The sequence below is a fragment of the Barbus barbus genome (assembly GCF_936440315.1).
Source record: "Barbus barbus genome assembly, chromosome: 31".
NCBI classification, from domain to species: Eukaryota; Metazoa; Chordata; class Actinopteri; order Cypriniformes; family Cyprinidae; genus Barbus; species Barbus barbus.
In genome coordinates, this window is record NC_136759.1 from 6,082,215 (window position 1) to 6,102,750 (window position 20,536).

At 35.8% G+C, this 20,536-nt stretch overlaps 2 protein-coding genes across 2 annotated transcripts; one reads left to right on the top strand and one right to left on the bottom strand.

The window, feature by feature from the left end:
- Window positions 1–238: 238 nt before the first annotated feature.
- Window positions 239–8,624, top strand: LOC306851253 (short transient receptor potential channel 2-like; the record flags this gene model as incomplete). The annotated part of the gene is made up of 13 exons (XM_079387408.1): window positions 239–253; window positions 1,198–1,890; window positions 2,569–2,772; window positions 3,527–3,691; window positions 3,815–3,989; window positions 4,140–4,340; window positions 5,442–5,604; window positions 5,706–5,798; window positions 5,900–6,092; window positions 6,953–7,080; window positions 7,213–7,282; window positions 7,365–7,497; window positions 8,248–8,624. 13 exons carry the CDS (start codon window positions 239–241, stop codon window positions 8,622–8,624), a joined length of 2,610 nt encoding a protein of 869 aa, XP_079243534.1.
- Window positions 8,625–10,256: 1,632 nt separating this feature from the next.
- LOC306850919 (protein sel-1 homolog 3-like) lies at window positions 10,257–20,210 on the bottom strand. The gene is made up of 23 exons (XM_079386881.1): window positions 19,935–20,210; window positions 19,350–19,845; window positions 19,108–19,234; window positions 18,897–19,018; window positions 18,702–18,817; window positions 18,023–18,084; window positions 17,813–17,945; window positions 17,436–17,562; window positions 17,197–17,334; window positions 16,894–17,093; window positions 16,571–16,750; window positions 15,592–15,711; window positions 15,160–15,300; window positions 14,900–14,962; window positions 13,946–14,119; window positions 13,740–13,867; window positions 13,496–13,579; window positions 13,188–13,278; window positions 13,016–13,100; window positions 12,320–12,429; window positions 11,574–11,701; window positions 11,353–11,455; window positions 10,257–11,040 (listed from the first exon to the last, which is right to left on the bottom strand). Exons 1-23 carry the CDS (start codon window positions 19,989–19,991, stop codon window positions 10,903–10,905), a joined length of 3,123 nt encoding a protein of 1,040 aa, XP_079243007.1. The 5' UTR covers window positions 19,992–20,210; the 3' UTR covers window positions 10,257–10,902.
- Between the last annotated feature and the right edge of the window lie 326 nt (window positions 20,211–20,536).

A 20,536-nucleotide genomic window follows, 5' to 3' on the forward strand; every position in this document is an offset into this window, starting at 1 on the left:
CTCTGTTATTGGTGCTGAGTGGGTGGTACAGGCTAATTCCCAGAACAAGATGAGACATCAGTAGACAAAAACAAGGCTTGTTCAGAGGCACAAAATCACTAAACAGGTCTAGGAGGTGACAACCATATTGTTCCTTTCTGGATTCATCTCTCAAGCTGACATGAGAAAGCTGCTCACTATTCTGGTCTGACGTATTTCTCAAAAGAAGTTTACTGATTTGGGGTGCTCTGCTAAGAACATGGAAAACCTTACGGTGAGTTCCAGATTCTTAGATTTTGAATGCAAGGCATTAACTGCAATAGGTGCCAAAAGAACTGGACATTTTTAGGCACAATGCAAAGCGGAGGATCTACAAAACCACCACCTGTGGTAAAAATCATGGTAGCTAATGGAATTGAGTAGGTTATTGCTGTTATAAAACCGCAGCAATATGGTAAAATATAGCCATGTTTAAGCAAGTATGTTTAAGTTTATGGTTGCCAACCAACATAGCAGCTTGACACATTAACACAGAATGTGACTCTGAAAACAGCTCAGCCAATCAGAAATTTTGCGTTTGAACTATTCATTTTAGAAATTTTATTATCCAATGGGTGAATTAAATTCATAATTTACATAATTTAGGTATATATACACTATTGTTCAAACATGTTCTTATAGTCACCGAGGTTGCATTTATTTGGCAAAAAAAATTATTTATACAGAGTAATGTTGTGAAATGTTATTAGAATTGAAAATATTTTTATATATTTTAATATTTGTCTTCAGAAATCATTCTAATATGCTGATCTGGTGCTGAAAACAATTGTTGAAAACAATGTTGAAAACAATTATGTGACAATATATGTGTAAACTGTTTTTTTATTTAAAACTGTTTATGTAAAATTGATTTTTTAAAACAACATTTTACTAATATTTTACTGCCACTTTTGATCAATTCATTCTTTATGAATAAAAGTATTAATTTCCTTCAAATAAAAATAAAAAATCTGACCCCAAACATTTGAACAGCAGTGCAATTGTAAAAAATTGTTCAGTGTCAATAAAATTGTATTATTTAGTATTATTGTTTTATTATTGTATTATACCGTATTGGAGCAGAATTTTTTTTTCTGGTTTTCTTTTTGAGGTTATTTCACTCTAATGATGGTTTGGTATGGGTTTATACTATCTTCTGTGTCCTGTCTCTGTGAGCAGCCAGACAACTGGAGGGAGATTGTGAACAAGAAGCTTCACTTTCCACTGGAGCTGATCCCCGCCATCCAAGAGGGCAACACGGCCTGGGTGGACAGTCTCCTCTCCCTTGGAGATGGGATCATCCGTCAGCTGGATGAGTCTGAGGATCGGTTATGGAGGGAAGCGTTGAACCTCTCCATCCGCCTGGGCAGCGAAGACATCATGACCTCGCTTCTGCTGGGCGTCAAGTTTGACTTCCGTCAGATCCACGAGGCTCTGCTGGTGGCCGTCGACACCAACCAGCCCAGGTTCGTCAAACACCTCCTGGACCGCCTGGATCAGGAGAAAGGCAACAAGATGGATGTTCGTTCTTTCAGCATGGCCATCTTCGACCACTCCATTGATGATTCTCAGTTCGCGCCAGGAGTGACGCCACTAACGTTGGCCTGCCAGAAGGACCTGTATGAGATCGTAACTATGCTGACCCAGAGAGGTCATGATATTCCTCTGCCTCACTCCATTTCATGCACGTGCCTGGAGTGCCGTAACGCCCGGCAATACGACTTGCTCAAGTTCTCACTATCCCGTATTAATACATACAGAGGCATCGCAAGCCGCGCGTATCTGTCCATCACCTCAGAGGACGCCATGCTCAGCGCTTTCCACCTCAGCAGAGAACTGCGCAAACTCTCTAAGAAAGAACCGGAATTTAAGGTGAGCTCGGAAAAAAAACATGGCAAATATCAACATTTTTTTTGGAAAAAACAAGTCAATTGTCTGTTTTTCATGAACTATTAAGAATTGTCAGTGCTGGATAGTAACTGATTACATGTAATCTGGATTACATAATCAGATTCCAAAAATTAAAGTACTTGAAATTAGATTATATTATGATTTAAAATGCTCATAATCAGATTAGTTACTTTTTATGGATTGCATGATTACATATTCACACAATGGTAGTAAATTATTAAAACTTTATTGATTCACCCCTATTTATTTATCTTTTACATTTTCTTCGGGAGAAAATGTAAAAACCATGCATTAAGAGCCGGGGCATGAAAACTTTTTGAATTTGAAGATCAAGGTATATTTAACTTAATTTGTCTTCTGGAAAACATGTAAGTATCTTCTGTAGCCTCTGAAGGGCAGTACTAAATGAAAAAATATGATATTAAGGCAAAACAAGAAAAATGTACTCATCTTCATTCTGTTCAAAAGTTTTCACGCCCCAGTTCTTAATGCAAGGCTTTTCCTTCTGGAGCATCAGTGAGCGTTTGAGCTTTCTGTAATAGTTGAAAATGAGTCCCTCATTGTCCTCATCCACACACTTATTAATTAACATTAATATTAATTAACATCTCTTTCTCAAAACTTGTTATTGCTGTTTAGCCGCAGTACCTGACATTGGAACAGCTGTGTGAAGAGTTCGCAGTGGAGCTTCTGGGAATGTGCCGGAACCAGAGCGAGGTCTCCAACATCCTCAACAGCGCTGAGGATGACAGCGAGGATGAAGAACTGGATGAACAGACGTTTGAAGAAGGTATTCCAAACCTCGCTCGTCTTCGACTGGCGGTCAACTACAATCAAAAACAGGTACTTCATTTTGGTTTAATTGCAGCAACTGATAAATGCGATACTATCTATATTAATTTTATGAAAAAAAAAGAAAAGAAAAAAAGGTAACTGTAATGATTGGAAATAAAAAAAGTACTCATTTTCATTTAGTTTCATTTGATATACTAAGCCAAAACTGGGGATAATTTTAATCAAATAAAAATGTCAAATGATTCAAACAAATAAATAATGATTAAAAAAAAGTATCTAAAATCTGGTTGGAGTTCAGGTCAGTGTTATTTAATATTAATTTTTGTATCATTTATAGTTACTATTGATGTATTTAATTTTATATTTTACATTTACACTCATTTTAGTTAACGTTTTAGCCATTTTGTTTAGGTTTATTCACTTTTATTTTTTTTAAATATGTCTACCTAGTTCTACTTAATTGTTCTTTCAGTTTTAGTACATTAAGTTATGAAAATAATCAACGGTACCTTGGCAACTATCTGAAATAAAATGAAGTTATTGTTATTTTTTTATATGATTTCAGTTATGTTCATTTTATTTAACTTGTTCTAGTAGTTTTTAGTTAACTATGCCAACCCTGGCTGAGGTAACACTGCAGACTTTCACTGCCCACACAGACTGATTTGAGGAGAAACACAGGGCATGTGAGCATCATCTGTCAAAAGCGCGCAGTCGTTTGACCCCTGCTTTCGTGCCGTATGGGATGTCTGATTGATTGACAGTTGGCTGGGAGGCCTGACTGTTTGTTTTCCTCGTCTAGTTTGTGACTCATCCCATCTGCCAGCAAGTGCTCTCCTCCATTTGGTGCGGTAGCCTGTCCGGTTGGAGGGGAAGTCGAACTACTTGGAAACTGCTGGTGTCTTTGGGGATTTTCATTACCATGCCATTTCTCTGCCTCGTTTACTGGATCGCCCCCAAGTCCAAGGTAAATTTGAGCCAGTGGTGATAACTGTAATAATTAAATAACATCATAACGGCCCATGCAAACAACTTTATTCAATACAACTTAAAAGCATTAATATGGACAAAACCTACTTTGTTCTGCCAGCTGGGTAAACTGCTGAAGGTTCCCGTGATTAAGTTCCTGTTACACTCGGCGTCATACATGTGGTTCCTCATCACCCTCTTGACGGAGTCGATTTTCATGGAGATCTACCGCAGCGATTTTGCCTCCCGAAAGCAGAACATTCTCCATAACTCTCTCCATATGATATGGGTTGCTGGTAGGTCACGCTGCCAAAACTCCATAGGAAAACCACTTAATAGGCATTTAAATCGCTGAGCCTAGACAATAATTGTCTTTGATTTATTTAGAGAGAGTAAATGTAATGATTATTGTCTAAAATAGAGTGTTTATCTTTCTGCATTGGCAGGTTTTTTCTGGTTTGAGTGTAAGGAAGTTTGGATTGAGGGTTTGAAGAGTTACTTCCTAGATTTATGGAATATTGTGGATATGATGGTTCTGAGCATGTATCTGGCCTCATTCACACTGCGCATCCTCATCATGCTAAAGGGATATTTCCTCTGTCAGGACTCCAGCACCCAAGAACTGTGTGACTATTTCACCAACACAGGTGACATCTCACATATAGGCTTTATTTAACCAACTTTAAAAAAAAAAATTATTTTAACTAGCCATAGATAGATAGATAGATAGATAGATAGATCGATAGATAGATAGGATACAACATAATACAATAATAGTTATTTGTATTTTTAAACATTTTTATTGACAAATACAGTTAAAATGAATTAAAATACAACGACAACAACAATGTTGTTATCAACAAATACAGTTAACTTAATAATAATAATAGATTTATTATAATAAAATTATATAACAACAATAACATTTATATATTAACATTATAATAATTGTATTGTTTATTGGTGAAAATACAATTAAATGAATAATAATAATAATATAAATTCAATAATATTATAATTATACATTCAAATACGAATTATTATTATTATTATTATTATTATTATTAACAAATACAGTTATAATAATAATAATTTTTATAATACAATTATATAATAACACTACTACTACTACTAATAATAATAATAACATTTATATATTAACATTATAATAATTGTATTGTTTATTGGTGAAAATACAATTAAATGAATAATAATAATAATAATATAAATTCAATAATATTATAATTATAAATTAAAATACGAATTATTATTATTATTATTAACAAATACAGTTATAATAATAATAATTTTTATAATACAATTATATAATAACACTACTACTACTACTACTAATAATAATAATAATAATAATAATAACATTTATATATTACCATTATAATTATTGTTGTATTATTGATGAAAAACAATTATATTATTCTAAATGAAATAACAGTAGTAATTATTTTATTTTGTTATTAATAATTACAAATACAGTTCAATTAATAATAATAATAATAATATTTTTTATAGAATTTATTATACATTTTTGTATTATTAATAATAACAATACATTTAAAAATGCAATTAAATGATATAATTGTTTGAAATATAATTTTTTTCACATTTAGCAGCAGTAATAATAATTATTATTTTCATAACTTTTACTACTTCTACCAATACATGAACATGTCTTTTATTTCATCTCATATTATTATTGTTATATTATTGTATAATATGTTTGTGAATAGTACGAGAGGACTGGAAACAGGAGGATCCTCAGTTGATTGCAGAGACTCTGTTCGCCGTGACCAGCATGCTGAGTTTCACACGTCTCGCCTACATTCTGCCGGCCCATGAATCCCTGGGAACCCTGCAGATATCCATGGGAAGAATGATCGATGACATGATGAGGTCAGATCTCACTGTTTGATCTCTGCGATCGGACGTCCAGTAGCTATGAGAGGAGAACACCATTAAAATCACTTTCATCAAATGTTTTTCTTGCTCTACAGGTTCATGTTCATCCTTATGATCATCGGAACAGCATTTTTGTGCGGAATAAACAACATATACGTCCCATATGTTGTTTCTCCACACCTTGGCAGGTGATTAATAGCTTGTTTACATGTAATTACATGTGTTTGGTTGGTTTGAAATCACCCAGGAGATGCATCTTAAATCTGTTTGTCTGTTGTATTCATTTTAGGTTTAATGAAACATTTAACTTCCTCTTCTGGACCATGTTTGGAATGGCAAATCAGGAATACGTAGACATGCCTGATTACGCTCTAGCTGAGTTTGTGGGAAGGATCTTCTACGGGATATTCACACTGCTCATCGTCATAGTCCTACTCAACATGCTTATTGCCATGATCTCCAATTCATTTCAGAGGATCGAGGTGTGAAGCTTAAAAGATCATTACAAAAGAGTTAAGATAATATTAGAGAACATTTGTGGGCCAGTGCGATGGAAGAACCTTCCGGTACCCAAAAAATTAAAGCCGTTTTTATTTACTCTTCCTCATGAGTAAATATTTCAAATAAGTGCTATTCTTTTGAACTTTCTGTTCATCAATACATACTGAAAAATGTATTACGACTTGCAATTATTAAGCAGCACAACTGTTTTCAAAATTGATAAGAAGAAATGTTTTTGAGCAGCAAATCAGCATATTAGAATGATTTCTAAAAGATCATGTGACACTGAAGACTGGAGTAATGATGCTGAAAATTCAGCTTTGCATCACAGGAATAAATTACAGTTTTAAATATATTCAAATAGAAAACAGTTATGTTAAATTGTGATAATATTTCACAATATTACTGTTTTTATTGAATTTATGATCAAATTAATGCAGCCTGGCGAGCATAAGAGATTTCTTTGTTTATCTGTTTATTGAATGTTCTTCTGGGAGCAGTAGTATAAAACAAAAGCAGCTGTGCAAATTCAGAACCCATCCCACCCCCTGGTAGACTTAAATATAATAAAAATAAAAAAATAAATTCATATTAATAGATTAATAAATAAACAACAATAAAATAATTTACAAAGACTTTAGAAAAGATGACAACATTAAAAGCTGAATGCCATAAATGTACAGTTTTCACATTAGATCCATGTATACAAGAAGCTGAGAGTTCCATTGAGATAATCATAAGAGATTTCTTTTTTATAATATCTTACCTTACCAAAACCTTACCAACCCCAAACTTTTTAACAGCAATATTTAAGTATGTTCATACCGTCTCTTCCTCTCAGGATGACGCAGATGTCGAGTGGAAGTTTGCTCGCTCTAAACTCTACCTCAGTTACTTCAGGGAGGGTCTCACTATGCCAGTTCCCTTTAATATCATCCCATCTCCAAAGGCTCTCTTCTATATCTTGAGGTAAGAAAACCTGTGAAATGCGAGGTACTATAAAACCTCCATAATCTCCTATGCAGACTAGGTGAACTCACAATTTTTACCACAGACTTTAGATCATTTAGAACCAGATGTAACCTTTCTGTTCTTGTGTAGAAGAATTTGCCAAAAGATTTGCTGTTGCTGTAACAAGAAAGCTCCAGAATATCCTCCCATCACATCTTTGGTAAGCATCTGAGGGGATTCTATCTCTAGATCCTCCATAATTCCGGATTAAATTTGGCTGATGAGGTGTTTTTCTTTTTTAGTCTAGCAATACCCTGAATAGCAGCAGAGGTCAAGGTGAGGGCAGGGTGCCATACCGCCTGCAGGTGACCAAGGCTCTAGTGCACCGCTACATCGAAGCCGCACGCAGAGAGTTCGAAGAGAGCAAGCGTAAAGGTAGGTCATATTTCCGGCATCAAGTAATGATCCAAAAAGCTTGCAGTAATTGCAGGTAAAAAAAAAAAAAAAACATAATAGTGACACATTTAGCATTAATTATGTCTATGTACCTAAAAATGAGCTGTGACCTTGAGGTCAAAGATCTGTGCAGCAGGTAACCACAAGATTGTAGGTTCAAACCCCAGAAGAGGTGATCTTTTAACAAGACACTTCATCACAAGTTTCTCCAGAGGGACTGTCCCTGTAATTAAAGAATATAATAAGTGTACTGCAAATTAAAATGGATTAATGAATACTTAAGGTCATTGCGCACTGAAATTTCCGCATGCGTTTTTTGTTCGTATTCTCCATCCTTTCCCATCAAAATGCTTGCTACGGATGCGACAATGCAGAAAATCGAACTTGATCCAATTTTTTTTTTTGACAGACGAAAGTTTTGGAGGCAGTGTGCAATGACCTTTACTTGTTTTAAGACAGTTACTTATGACCATTTTGAGATCAGCATCAATGCTTGGAATGGCACACTATCATAGCTTCATTATACTGTACACTTATTCCACTTACCATTTTTATAAGTCATATGTGAAACAGTAAGGATTTTGTAAATGTTAACACTTCAAACAGCAGTATACTACATTGTCACATGATTTCAAAATGTGGATTTGATTCACACTGCAGCAATAGTATGAGTAGTATGATGGTATGCTGTTCTGAACCTTGCATTGGTGTTGTTGTTGTGATGCTCAGATGTTGGGAACAGAATCACCGAGCTGAATAAAGTTGTCGGCCAACTGCACACAGAGATGCAAGAGTTCCACCAGAAGCTGCAGTGGCGGCGCAAGAGCGAGCCAGACCAGGCCAACATCCTGGGCAAATACATCTTGGGCGCAAAGAACAATTTCCGTGACTTTGATAAGAACGAGGCCATAGGGTGCGAAAACACAGGTCTGCCTATCAGTACGCATCCTGCAGAGGAGGAGGAGGAGGAGGAGGAGAAGGAAGGAGAGATCAAAGCAGGAGGGATCGTCTCAGAGGAGGGGGAGGAGCCTGAGTCCGAGGGCCTTGTGGAGCCCGTCCCAGGAGAAGAGACTACTTTTGAGACTGCTAGCACTCCTGATGTGTGAGAAACAAACACTGCAGTGTCGCAGCGCACAGCCATTCCCTGAAAAATACCTAGTCACAAGTATCTAGATACATTCATAGCACTTTGAATTACTGATAAATACATTTTTACATACTATAGTTGATTAATGTTTCATTTGTATCATGATTAAAATGTAAATTCCAATGCCTCATAAGACAGATAAATCCATTTAATGAGGTTTAGATGTTTAGATGCCAAATAGACACACACTCATATACTTGCTGAGTGATCTGTTTACTTATGGATATTTTCACATGAACGTGAAATATCATACCCATAATAACAACATAATTAACTTAAACATAACAACATAACTTATTTTCACAAAATAAAACATCAAAACGAAAAAAAGAAAGAATATACTATTTTACTTAGAGTACTACAGTATGTTATATTATTATTAATGACAACATTAATGAAAAAAAAAAAAAGCACTTTCCACGAATGCTACAATTTATTATTATTATTTTTATGTTTTGGAAAATAGTGTCACCAAGACTGTATTTATCAAATAAATGCAGTAAAAACAGTAATATTGTGAAAGATTATCGCAATTTAAAATCGTACTCGGAAAATATCTCATTATTATTGTCAAGTTTAATATTTTTTTGTGCAAACCATGAAGCATTTCTCAGGATTCTTTGAAGAATAGAATATGAAACCAATCCTTTTTAAAGGTCTTTACTTTCAATTTTTATAATTTACTGTCAATTTTAAATTTAAGTGATCAGTTCATCATAATTACTGTGCAAAGCAACATTTGATAATGCAAAATAATAATAATAATAATGCTAACATTTAGTTTGAATTTCTGGGATGGATGAAAAACTTTTTCGAAAGCCCAAGCACCTCCTTTCACTTTGATTTCCATTTAAGACTTGCAAGCCCTATTTTGTACCCTATTCCTGGAAAGTGCCAAGTATCTCACACTCCTCTGGTGCCTTTTAAAGTCATAAACATCATCTAAAGTTCAGCAATTACACATAAAAGCCAGCCGGGGAGAAAGACAGCTCAGAGGCAATTTCTCAGGATGACTGAGGACTTTAAAACTTGTTTCTTTAGCCATTACATTGATTGAACTGTGTGCCGAGTCCAACATATTCCCTGAACAATTTAGAAAAACTATTTAATAAGAGGTCTTATATTAGGTATATTGTAAGTTAGCCCAAGTGAAATGCATAAATCATGACGAGGCACCAGAATGGGGGTCTCACAGAAAGCATCACATTATGTGAATGTAAACGCAGTAAGATCACCGTCCCCTGATGATTGGACACTTGACACAGTGTGGTGCACTCCCTCTCTCTGAGGGTTAGTCAGTTTTTCGTGTTGTTTTAATTAAGAGTGAGCTTCGGTGTGTGTTCCCGGGGCCCCGGTGTGGCCGTGGGCACATCACAGCCTGCTGCACACCTGCTGTTTGCATCAGTCTGTACAGAAGCCTGGGGAGTCCTCGCACTCTTTCATTAGACACAGGCAGAGTGGCCCCGCTGGGACACCATACCTCCAAGAGGGGGAAAAATGAGTTTGCCTTGAGACACCAAAGTGGTACAGCCAGAACTCTCAGAAGAAATTACATGTCAGAAACAAGAAGCCAACAAGTTCAACAGGAATTACATTTTAAAATATTACTTTATTCAGAAGAACTATTTTACTTGTCATTTTTTGACGATTTAAGTGAGAAACATGACGAAAACATGTAATTTTTTTAAAAAGTACTTGTAGAAAAAGGATAATTTATATGCAAGGTTGTTTGCTCTAAAAATTGTAATTAAAAGCATAGCTCACCAAAAAAAAAAAGAAAATTCTGTTATTATTTGTTTACCAAGTTCTTCCAAACCTGTATGAGTTTCTCTCTTCTGTTGAGCAAAAAAGATGATACTTTGAAGAATGTTTGTAACAGCAGTTGACGGTAGCCATTGACTTCCATAGTGTTTTTTCCATACTATGGAAGTCAATGGCTACCAGCAACTGTTTGGTTACCAGCATTCTTTAAAATGTCTTCAACTCGTACAGGTTTGGAACAACTTGATGATGAATAAATGACAGGATTTTCACCCGAATAGAAATTGAATGTACATCACTGTATAGTTAAATGTCAGAATGTGCTTCAATTTCAGGTTATACTGCATTTTGTTATTATACTGCAACTCTTAATGGCACAAAAATGAGGATTGAACAAGTGCTTCGCATGGAGGAAAACCGTACAGAATATTGAGACTTGTTTACAAATAATAATAAAAGTTATCTAGCAGTTTTCTTTAGGATTCCTCTTCTTGGGTTTGGCTGGAAGCAGATGTTTGGGATTGAGATGTTTGGTGGAGTGGTGTTGATTTCCATTTAATTAGTCCAAATACAAAAGACAGAGTTCCGACTGCAGCCGAAACTGTGGCAATGAGCTACAGGAACAGAGGAAACATCTACTTGTGAAAATGACTCCCTCATCATTAGACAATCTCAGAGACAGATCATTATGATGTTAACACCGTGACCACAGGAGCTTCCCCATGAGGCGATCATGCAATTATACACTATTAAACAAATTAAACAAGGAGTTCATCCAGGCTGTGTTTTTTTTCTCTTTTATGGTTGACTGACTGACTGCTTTATTATTTCATTAAATTGTCCAAGCTACAGTATGCTTTTGGTCCGGACAACCAAAAATCTATATTTCTTCTCTAAAGACAAAAAAAAATAAAAAATACACAGACCTTTATTGCAGTATCCTGATGTAGTTGTAAAGATTGCAGGTGTGCACTGAACAGTGCCAGTGTGCAGGGCAGGTAGGCATCGGTGCTATTGGTCTCTCTGCATCTACGGAAAAGATGGAGAAATACACATGCTGTAATAGGTTGTTAGAACAGTACAACTGAGCCATCTGAAGTGGATAATGGCTGTCTGAATGTTTCATGATTGTGTGGTGCTGTCCTACCTTTGGTACAGGGTGCTGAGGAGCGTCTGTCGGTCTGTTAAGTGAAGGTGGAGCAAATTGAGCTCAGAAAGCACACTGAAAGGGAGAGACTCTCCGCTTTGGACAAGCAGACCAAGATTATACCAACCCTGAGGAGATAGAAAACAAATCTCAAATTAATTCAGTGAAACGAAAACAAAGAAACCAAACAAAACAACTTTAAAAACAAACACACACACACACACACAAATGTAATAATAATAATAATAATAATAATAATAATAAAAAAAGCAAAAAACTAAATTGAATAAATGAAAATCCTATTAGAAAAAATAAATATTGTGCATTAGAACAAATGAATAAAACAAATATTGCTGTTAAAAAAATAGAACTTAGAACAAATAAAATTTCAATATAAATGTGTTGGAGCAAATAAAAACAAACAAATCTTTTAGAACAAGCAAATAAACAGCATGTTAGAAGAACAAACAAAACAAAGCGCTTCTCAGAACAAATAAACAATTATGTTTGTAAAAATAATCAAATATCACTTGTTAGAACAAACAAAAACTAACAAACTAAGACAAACAAAGCTTGTTAGAATAAACTAAATAAACAAACATACCTTGTATGAACAAACAAAAATAAATCACTTGGCTTAATGTTTTTTTTCCCCTAAATATTGACTTGAAATCACTCATTTATGAAATAATTATGATTCCTGATTATTCAAGGTTAGACTTCAGTCCATTTGCTGATACAGGTACCTGTGGTTCGTTCTTGAGAGCTGCTTGCTTGTACAGATCTGCGGCACCAGAAATCTCTTTTCTGCCCAAAGCCTGTTCACCAGAGAACAGATCTCCCATTCTGATCAAAGCTGAGAGGGAAACAAACATCCATCACCTCATGCAGAGACTCCAGCTTAAGCTACAGGGAGCTTGAGAAAGAGCACATGTACTGATGCAGCGACGCAGGACATCGAGTCAAACCTCAGGTGCCCTTCACGACGAGCATTTCAGTTCAATATAAAGATATATGACTGCTACTCTGTATCCCACACTAAATTACATTCAATTTATATTCTACTGCAGCGGTTGTCAACCTTTTCAGATCTAATATAAATGAACAGACCCTAATATGAAAAAAATAGAAATAATTAAATAAAAATAAAAAAAAAGGATAAAATATAAAACAAATTAACAAAATGAAATATTTTCCCCATCAAATTAATAAGATATCTATTTTTAAAAAATAAATAAATATTTTTTTAAACAAAATTAAATGAAATATTTTTCCCCATCAAATTAATAAGATATCTATTTTTTAAAAATAAATAAATACTTTCCAAAAAGTTCTTTATGCTTTGTGTGTTATAAATGGCTTCAACAGAGATAAAACAGAGATATACAATACATTTTCACATCATTTTAATTTATATATTTGTCTTAGATTTGTTAAATTACCGTAAGGAGCCGGATCTTGAGCCTGTATCGACATGTTATAATATCTTAACATGCACTGAGTCACCATCACTGGATCCAAAGAGCCCTACAACAAACATATAAAACATTTATCAAAGCCAATGAAGTGAATGTGTTCATCTGAATCTAAAGAAAGTGTTTAGAATGGACTCACTGAGTTGAGTTCACACAGGTACGCCACATTAAACTGAGCTGCTTCAAATCCACTCTCTGCCGCACTCAGATAATAAATCAAAGACATGATCCTGCAACAATGAGAAAGAGAGAGAGAGAGAGAGAGAGAGAGAGAGAGAGAGGAGAGAGATAGAGAGAAAGAAAAACAATAGAAAGTGGCTTTTGTAACATTCTTTTTAAATGTAAATTAAATCTAAAAGGCTATTCATGCTGTAATTTAATATTATGAGTATTATAGATTAATATCTGCATCTATAACTCTGTGGCCACTCAAACTGAAAGGTTTACCAGTTTCCTCTGAAATAGGTATTCAGTCCGTTCCTCAAGACTGTTCCCAGATATCCATTCTGTTCAGATGCCCATTTAACCCAACTACAGCCCAAAGAGAAAGAGAAAAATTCCTTTCCTATAAATGCAATAGCAAAATGTGCACATTCTGATTTTTGAGCCAAATTTGATAAGTTGCATGATGCTCGTGAATGGTTGGATAAAGCTTGGTTTTATATCTGCAATATTATTATGAGTTACATACAGAACAGCATCTGCCGGGCGTCTGGAAACTCGGCCTGGAATCCCATGAATCCAAATATGAGCCAATTCAATGCCACCGTTTAAGAGTCCTCTCTGGGCTGCCTTTAAATAGTACTTATATGCCTCAAACTGATGAAGAAGCAAAGTCATAGTTAAAGAAACACTTTATTTGATTATTAAGGGGTGTAAAAGCATGCGAGTGTTTACCTGGTCGGCAGGATGTCCAGGATAGAGGCCCTGAGAGTAGAAAACTCCCAGATTCATAGCAGCATCAGGGTGACCTTTGGCATCAGCTTCTTCCCACAGATGTACAGCCTTCTCGTAATCCTTCTCATACTGCTCGTAGTACCAGCCCAGAGCAGTGATAGCGGGAACAGACCCCTGCAGGATGTAAAAATCACTTACAGGTCATGGATTGAGTTGTACACACTCAATATGTCAGTAAAAACAATGAAACACATGAGAATCCATTACATTCAGTAACAAATTAAGAGCATTTGCACTTGCATTCAACAATCAAATTATATTTATTAGCTACCTCATAACTATTAAAACCAAATTAACAATTAACTACAAAACAACTATTGTGCAGATGCCTTTTGAGTTTTTAATTAATATATAAATATACAAAAGAAATGAGAACTAAGGGCTTTCAATCTCTGAAAATCCCCAAATTTCCAAAACCAAAAAACGAGGAACCCCATTCCTGAAACTGAAAAGGCAACTATATATTTTACGTATAAAAGACCAATTTATTTACTGTGAAGGAATTAAAAATAAATAAAAAAATAAAAATAATATATATATATATATATATATATATATATATATATATATATATATACACACACACACACATTTAAAATTAACTCATTTAAAAAAAAAAAAAAAAAACATTACAATATTTCAATGTTTATTTAAACATCTTTATTTTTACTATTTATTTTAACATTTTTTCCTTAATTTTCCACAAACTCCCTTTCAGGCCCCCTTCTTCTTTTACTGTATTGTCAGATGTTATATGTATATATTTTAGTATTATTTACTTAATAGAATTTAAATTTTTCACAAACTCCCTAGCACCCTCTTCTAGTCCTCTTGCCCCAGTTAAAAAAAAACCTGGTTTTAAACAAACTTTTACACAGCACCTGCAAGATATACCTGTTCTATTGCTTTCTTCAGGAATGTCACGGCTCTTTGAACATCTTTTGGAACTCCTTGACCCTGTTAATACAAGAAAATATGATCTTAAGTACATTTGATCTCCTCCAACCTCTCTTCAGCAGCATTCATTTAAAATACTTTGCAAGACTGACCCCTGCTGGTCAAATCAGATATTGTTGATGAACCATCACACAATGAAGCATAAGAATCAGTGACTGAGGATTGCATATAAGAGTAAAGACATTAAGGATCCTGACCGTAAGGAGCACAATGGCGTAGTCGTACATGGACACAGGGTCATGGAGTTTGGTTGCACCTCTCTCATAGTGTTTCACTGCTGTCTGAATATCTGGAGATACACCTTGCTGACCCCAGAATAACATGCGCCCCATTGCTTGCTAAAGAAAAATTAATAATTACATAAGTAAACCATTTAAATGTTCGGGGTCAGAAATATTAATCAGTACAACTGTTTTCAATATTAACACACATCATAAATATTTCAAAATCAGAATATTAGAATGATTTCCGAAGGTGCTGATGGTGAAAATTCAGCTTGCATCACAGCAATAAATTACATTTTAAAATATATCCAAATAGAAAAGTTAAACTGCAATAATTAGTACAGAGCCATAACATCAAAATTATTCTGTGCATTTGATTTTTTTGCTGGATGTGAGTTTTAGTACCTCAGCTTCAGCCACTCCACTTCGCGCCTGCAGCTTCAGCCAGTGAAACAGATCATCGTTTTCATTGGTTTGGGCCTTCAGGGTCTCTTCATCATTTAAACGGATCAACTCAACAAAAGTCTACAGAGAAGACGGAATGCTATTTAGAAAGCTATTAAAATAGCTTTGCACAACACATCATTAAACTTAAGGGTCTCACAAAAGTATTACGTTCCCCAAGAAACTTTGTTCTCTAGCAATACAATTGCGTTCTTGCTCAAAGCTATTGAAATCCCCTTAGAAAAGTTGTATTCCCACACAAAACGATTGTGTTTTCCTGCAAAACATTTGCGTTCTCAAAACGATGCTGTTCTCTTGCAAAAATACAGAGTTCTCGCACAAAACTACTGCGTTCATAAAAAAAATTGTATTACATTCTCCTGAGAAACTTTGCAGTCTCTAGCAAAATATTTGCATGTCGTTTTCGCTATTAACTATTTCACTTTAACTATTGCATTCCCCTCAAGAAACTTTGCATTCTTGCGCAAAACTAATGCCTTTTAAAAATGATGTTTTTTTTACAAAACGATTGTGTTCTCAGAAAAATATTGCATTCTTGCACAAAAAAACAAAAAATTGCAAAACTATTATTTTTGTGCAAATATATTGCGTTTATGAATAACTATTCTATAATAACTGTTCTCTTGCAAAACATTTGCGTTCTCAAAACTATGGTTTCTTCTTATTTCCTTCACAAAAGGTTTTGCGAGTGACCACAAAACTTCTTGGGGGAACGCAAAAGTTTAGCGAGCCAATGCAAAAGTTTCTTGGAGCAACACGAGTTTTGCAAGAGAATGTAAAAGCAAATATAATACAGAAAAATACAATTAAAAAATATATATAGATATGAAATATAATCTCTTTTTTTTAACCATCTTCCGTGATTTGAGCAATTTGAGGGTTGTTTTAAAAAAAAGAAGACACTTAAAAAGTCTCATACTTGATGTGGGGAGGGATTCTTCTGATCCATGCTGGTTTGTCTTGCGATGTTAATGTAATAGGCATAGGAAAGTTCACGGTCAGGGGTCACCTCCAGGTCACCAACATGGTGCATGTGCCCTAAACGTAAGAGCGCCAACCTCCAGTCCTTCTGAGCTGCCAACAGGGACAACAGCCAAGCCTGCAATGCCACACATCAGGTTTCATGTTAAACTACCAATCCTCATTCACTTTATTCAGTGTTCACAGAGCTCAGATTACAATTAGACATGTAAAACTGATGCTTGAGAAACCCGATTGCCACATTACCCCAAACACACACACCTTGTACGGCTGTCTCCTGACTCCGAATCCACTGCTGTACAGCACAGAGGACAGATGCAGTGCTCTATTGTCTCCCAAGCAGCCAGACTGCAGCAGGAAAGGCATCGTCCTGGTTATAACATCCAGACTGTGAGCTGTACTGATCTTACGGAGGACTAGAGAGTACAGAATCCTGCCCACAGCTGATGCATTCACTCCGCCTACAAAACAGGTAACAATAAAAGCATAAATACTGCAAATAATCTTACTGATCTTACTTATAATGTGAAAACCCATCAATAAACTGTTTAAGTACAATCTTACCATATTTCTGTGATAGTAGTTTGGTCAACTGTGCAGCGTGGCGTCTGTAAGGATTTGTTTCGAAGAACATGCACTGCTCTGTTGAGTTGACGGTACTGTGATTCAGTAGCAACTCTGTGTAAGCGTCCAAACAGCTGTCTGCATGAGAATATTGATGTGGTCAAGCAAATAACTGTAGACAATGACAAAAACAATTGTCTGATCTCTAGTGCCAGCTAGTGGACATCCGTGGTGCTGACCTGATGGTGTTTTTACTGTGAGAGAGTTATCTGCAGACAGAAAAAGCTCTGATTTGAAATTCTCACAAGACTGGAACCATCCGGTTATATTCACTTTTGATATTACAGGAGGAAGGTGAATCTCAGCCTGTGAAGATGTAGAATATCACTATGCTTAGTCCAGGGGAATAGAATTGTGTATATTCAAAAGAAACTCAAGAGTATACTCAAAGTTTATACAGAGCAATGCCAAAATCATGGGTTTGATTCCCAGGGAATGCATAAACGGTTATAATTGTATATTTTGAATGCAATGTAAGTCACTTTCAAATACAATTCACCATATGCATGAATATAAATATATAATATAAAAACCTAAAAATGCTATTATATCCAACCTGGTCAGCTGGGAGCCCCTGTATACGATAGTATGTAGCCGGTCCATAATATCCTTCAATGCCTCGTATGAATTTACCTCCACCAATCACAAAATATCCATGCGCGTCATCCAACATGACGTTCTTGCCAAATCTGCCCAAAACACCAGATCTTTCTTAATGCCACAGTTGTGAAATTTAAATTTTACTGCTTTAAATTAAGATTCTTACACATGCTCAGTTGTGCTGACAAATTTCTGCTGCAATTCCATACATGCAATATAAAGGTTGGCCTACAGGAGAGGGAAATATGAGAATATGCATTTCAAATATGACTGGATCAGTTCACACTAGAATAGTGAATCAAACTACAGTAGAGAAGTGTATAAATGTCATTGTTACTGAGCCACAAATTACATGGGCAAACGTCTGTGCTGCAAAATATTAAGTCACATTTGCCAACAGTATTAGCAAGGCTTGTGCAAATATAATATTTTTCAGACATCTTGTTAAGGCCCACTTTAAACCAAAGAAATACTTACAGAAATGCATAAAGAAATGTGTTTCAACATGTTCTGGAATAAATGTTACATTGTATTTGAAAAAATAAATAAAAGGCTGTATGGTTTTACAGATGCATAATTGTTATGCATCATAAAAAAAAAAATAAAAAAAAAAATTTACTAAAAAAAAAAAATTGTAAATGCACCTTCATTTATTTGTTAACTTTCTCATGCAGAACCACATTATAATCCATGGGAGCCTATAGGGATGTCCCATACTGTAAGGTATTTTCACAATAAGCTATTTCTGAAACAACCTATTTGAGAGCTAAACCTTTGTGCACCAAACTATCATGCAATAATAAGAGATCATTACACATGTATGCATCCATAAACTAGACTCTCACCACACGTCCCAGAATCTCCAGGCTGATACGACACCACTGATGAAGAGGAACCTTAAAAGATGAAAGGAACGCTGAGGAGTGCCCGGCATCTCCATGCACCTGTACATGAATCTTACCTGAACGAATCAGACAAAAGTGAATATTGTAACTGATCAAAAACAGAAAGGAGTGGTTCTGAGTGGTTCACAGGCTTACCAGTGTCAGTGAGGAACATTGTAGGAGTGGCGTAATTATTTTCAGCATCAATGTGGAACAGAAGTCCACATAAACGGTTACTGCAAGGTTTCTCCACCAAAACCCAAAGTGAAACAGCAAACCTAAAAAGTCCAAACCATAAAGTTATTCTGGGAATTAAACGATAATCTTAAACCTTGTTCCCAAATGAGTAGAAATCAGAAGCTCTCACCAGGGATAATAGATGGATTGGATTCGCAGCCCTTCCAAAACTTCATTTCTGAACGCCTGGAGGGTTTTTATGATGCCATAACGTTCACCAGTAGAAGCATAAATTGAGGAAAGAAGAGACGCCACCTCTTAAAAGAAAAGAGTGTGAAAACTTGTGGGGGAAAAATGTAGCACATGCACTTTTTATGATTAAGCTTGCAAATAAAAACTGTTAAAAAGGGAATTATTGTGCCATTTATGTACCATTTTCCTCCAAGCACTGTGGCATGTAATATCTTCTGACTCTCCAGAGCAAATCTGTGTCCCATTTGGCACAAAGCTGGTGTTGTTTGAAGGGTCGACTCAGTGGTGAGTGAATATCGAGGGGAACCGTCACACTGGTTCCAGGAAACCTGCCAGGTCCGGTGAACTCATCCGGTCCGATCCAAGCACGCAGTAAACAGCTGAGAACCCAGTCAGAACCGCGTATTATCCAATCAGGTCGGTACACAAGCCAGTCTGGAAAACTCACGGTCACCTCTCGGGTTCTGGTATGTCCTGGATCGCAGGTCCAGTATTTGTGGAAAACGACTGAGGTAGATCCGGTATCGAAAGAAACCAGAACCTGAACATGCACTACAGACGACTGAAAACAGCTGTACTTAACGCGCAAAGGACAGTTGGAGACGGGCGCGTCAGGTGCGTCAAGGAAAGCCACATTACCTGTGCTGGATCGGCTCAGACAGTCAGCGAAAGACATCTGGTTTCAAACAAATAAACAACACATTTAATTATGGATGTAATAGGTCTACCTCTAATTTGCATCTGAAATGCACTCACCGTACTTACAGAAATAATAACATGTAAACACAAGCAGTAAAATCTCTTTGGCAGGTCTCCCATCATTCCTTTGCGAAACCCAACAACCACCAGAAGATTTGGCTTAAACAAAACAAAACAACTTGTATCTGATTAAAATGAAGCTTTTTGCTGAGTTCATGGTGCACAGTCGCGCATATTGTTGCGTTATTTGGCTGCTTGCGCCATATCCGCATCAAGGACTGTTGCAGTGCAGGGTGATCAAACGCCAAAGCAGGTACCTGAGCCCGGATTAACATCCTGTTTGAGATGCAAGTGGAAGAGTTTAAGCAAACAGAGCGCAGGAGTTCCACCCTCTAACGCAAACTTAGCATAGCTCATGAATAATTACTCTCAGGTTAAGTGCTGTATAAGATTCCGGCCAACCGGATTTTGCTTTGTAATATAGTAAGGCGTTCCTACATGTGAAATATATTAATAAGCACCCAATGCAGTATTAAAATTATGCTATAACTGTTCCCTGTGCAGATATACCAAGGAGGGTCTGACTGGAATTTCAAAATTTAAGATTTAGCTCCGTTTGAAGTTATTTTTTAATTAAATTAGCCACACCCAAAATAAATTGAATTGGA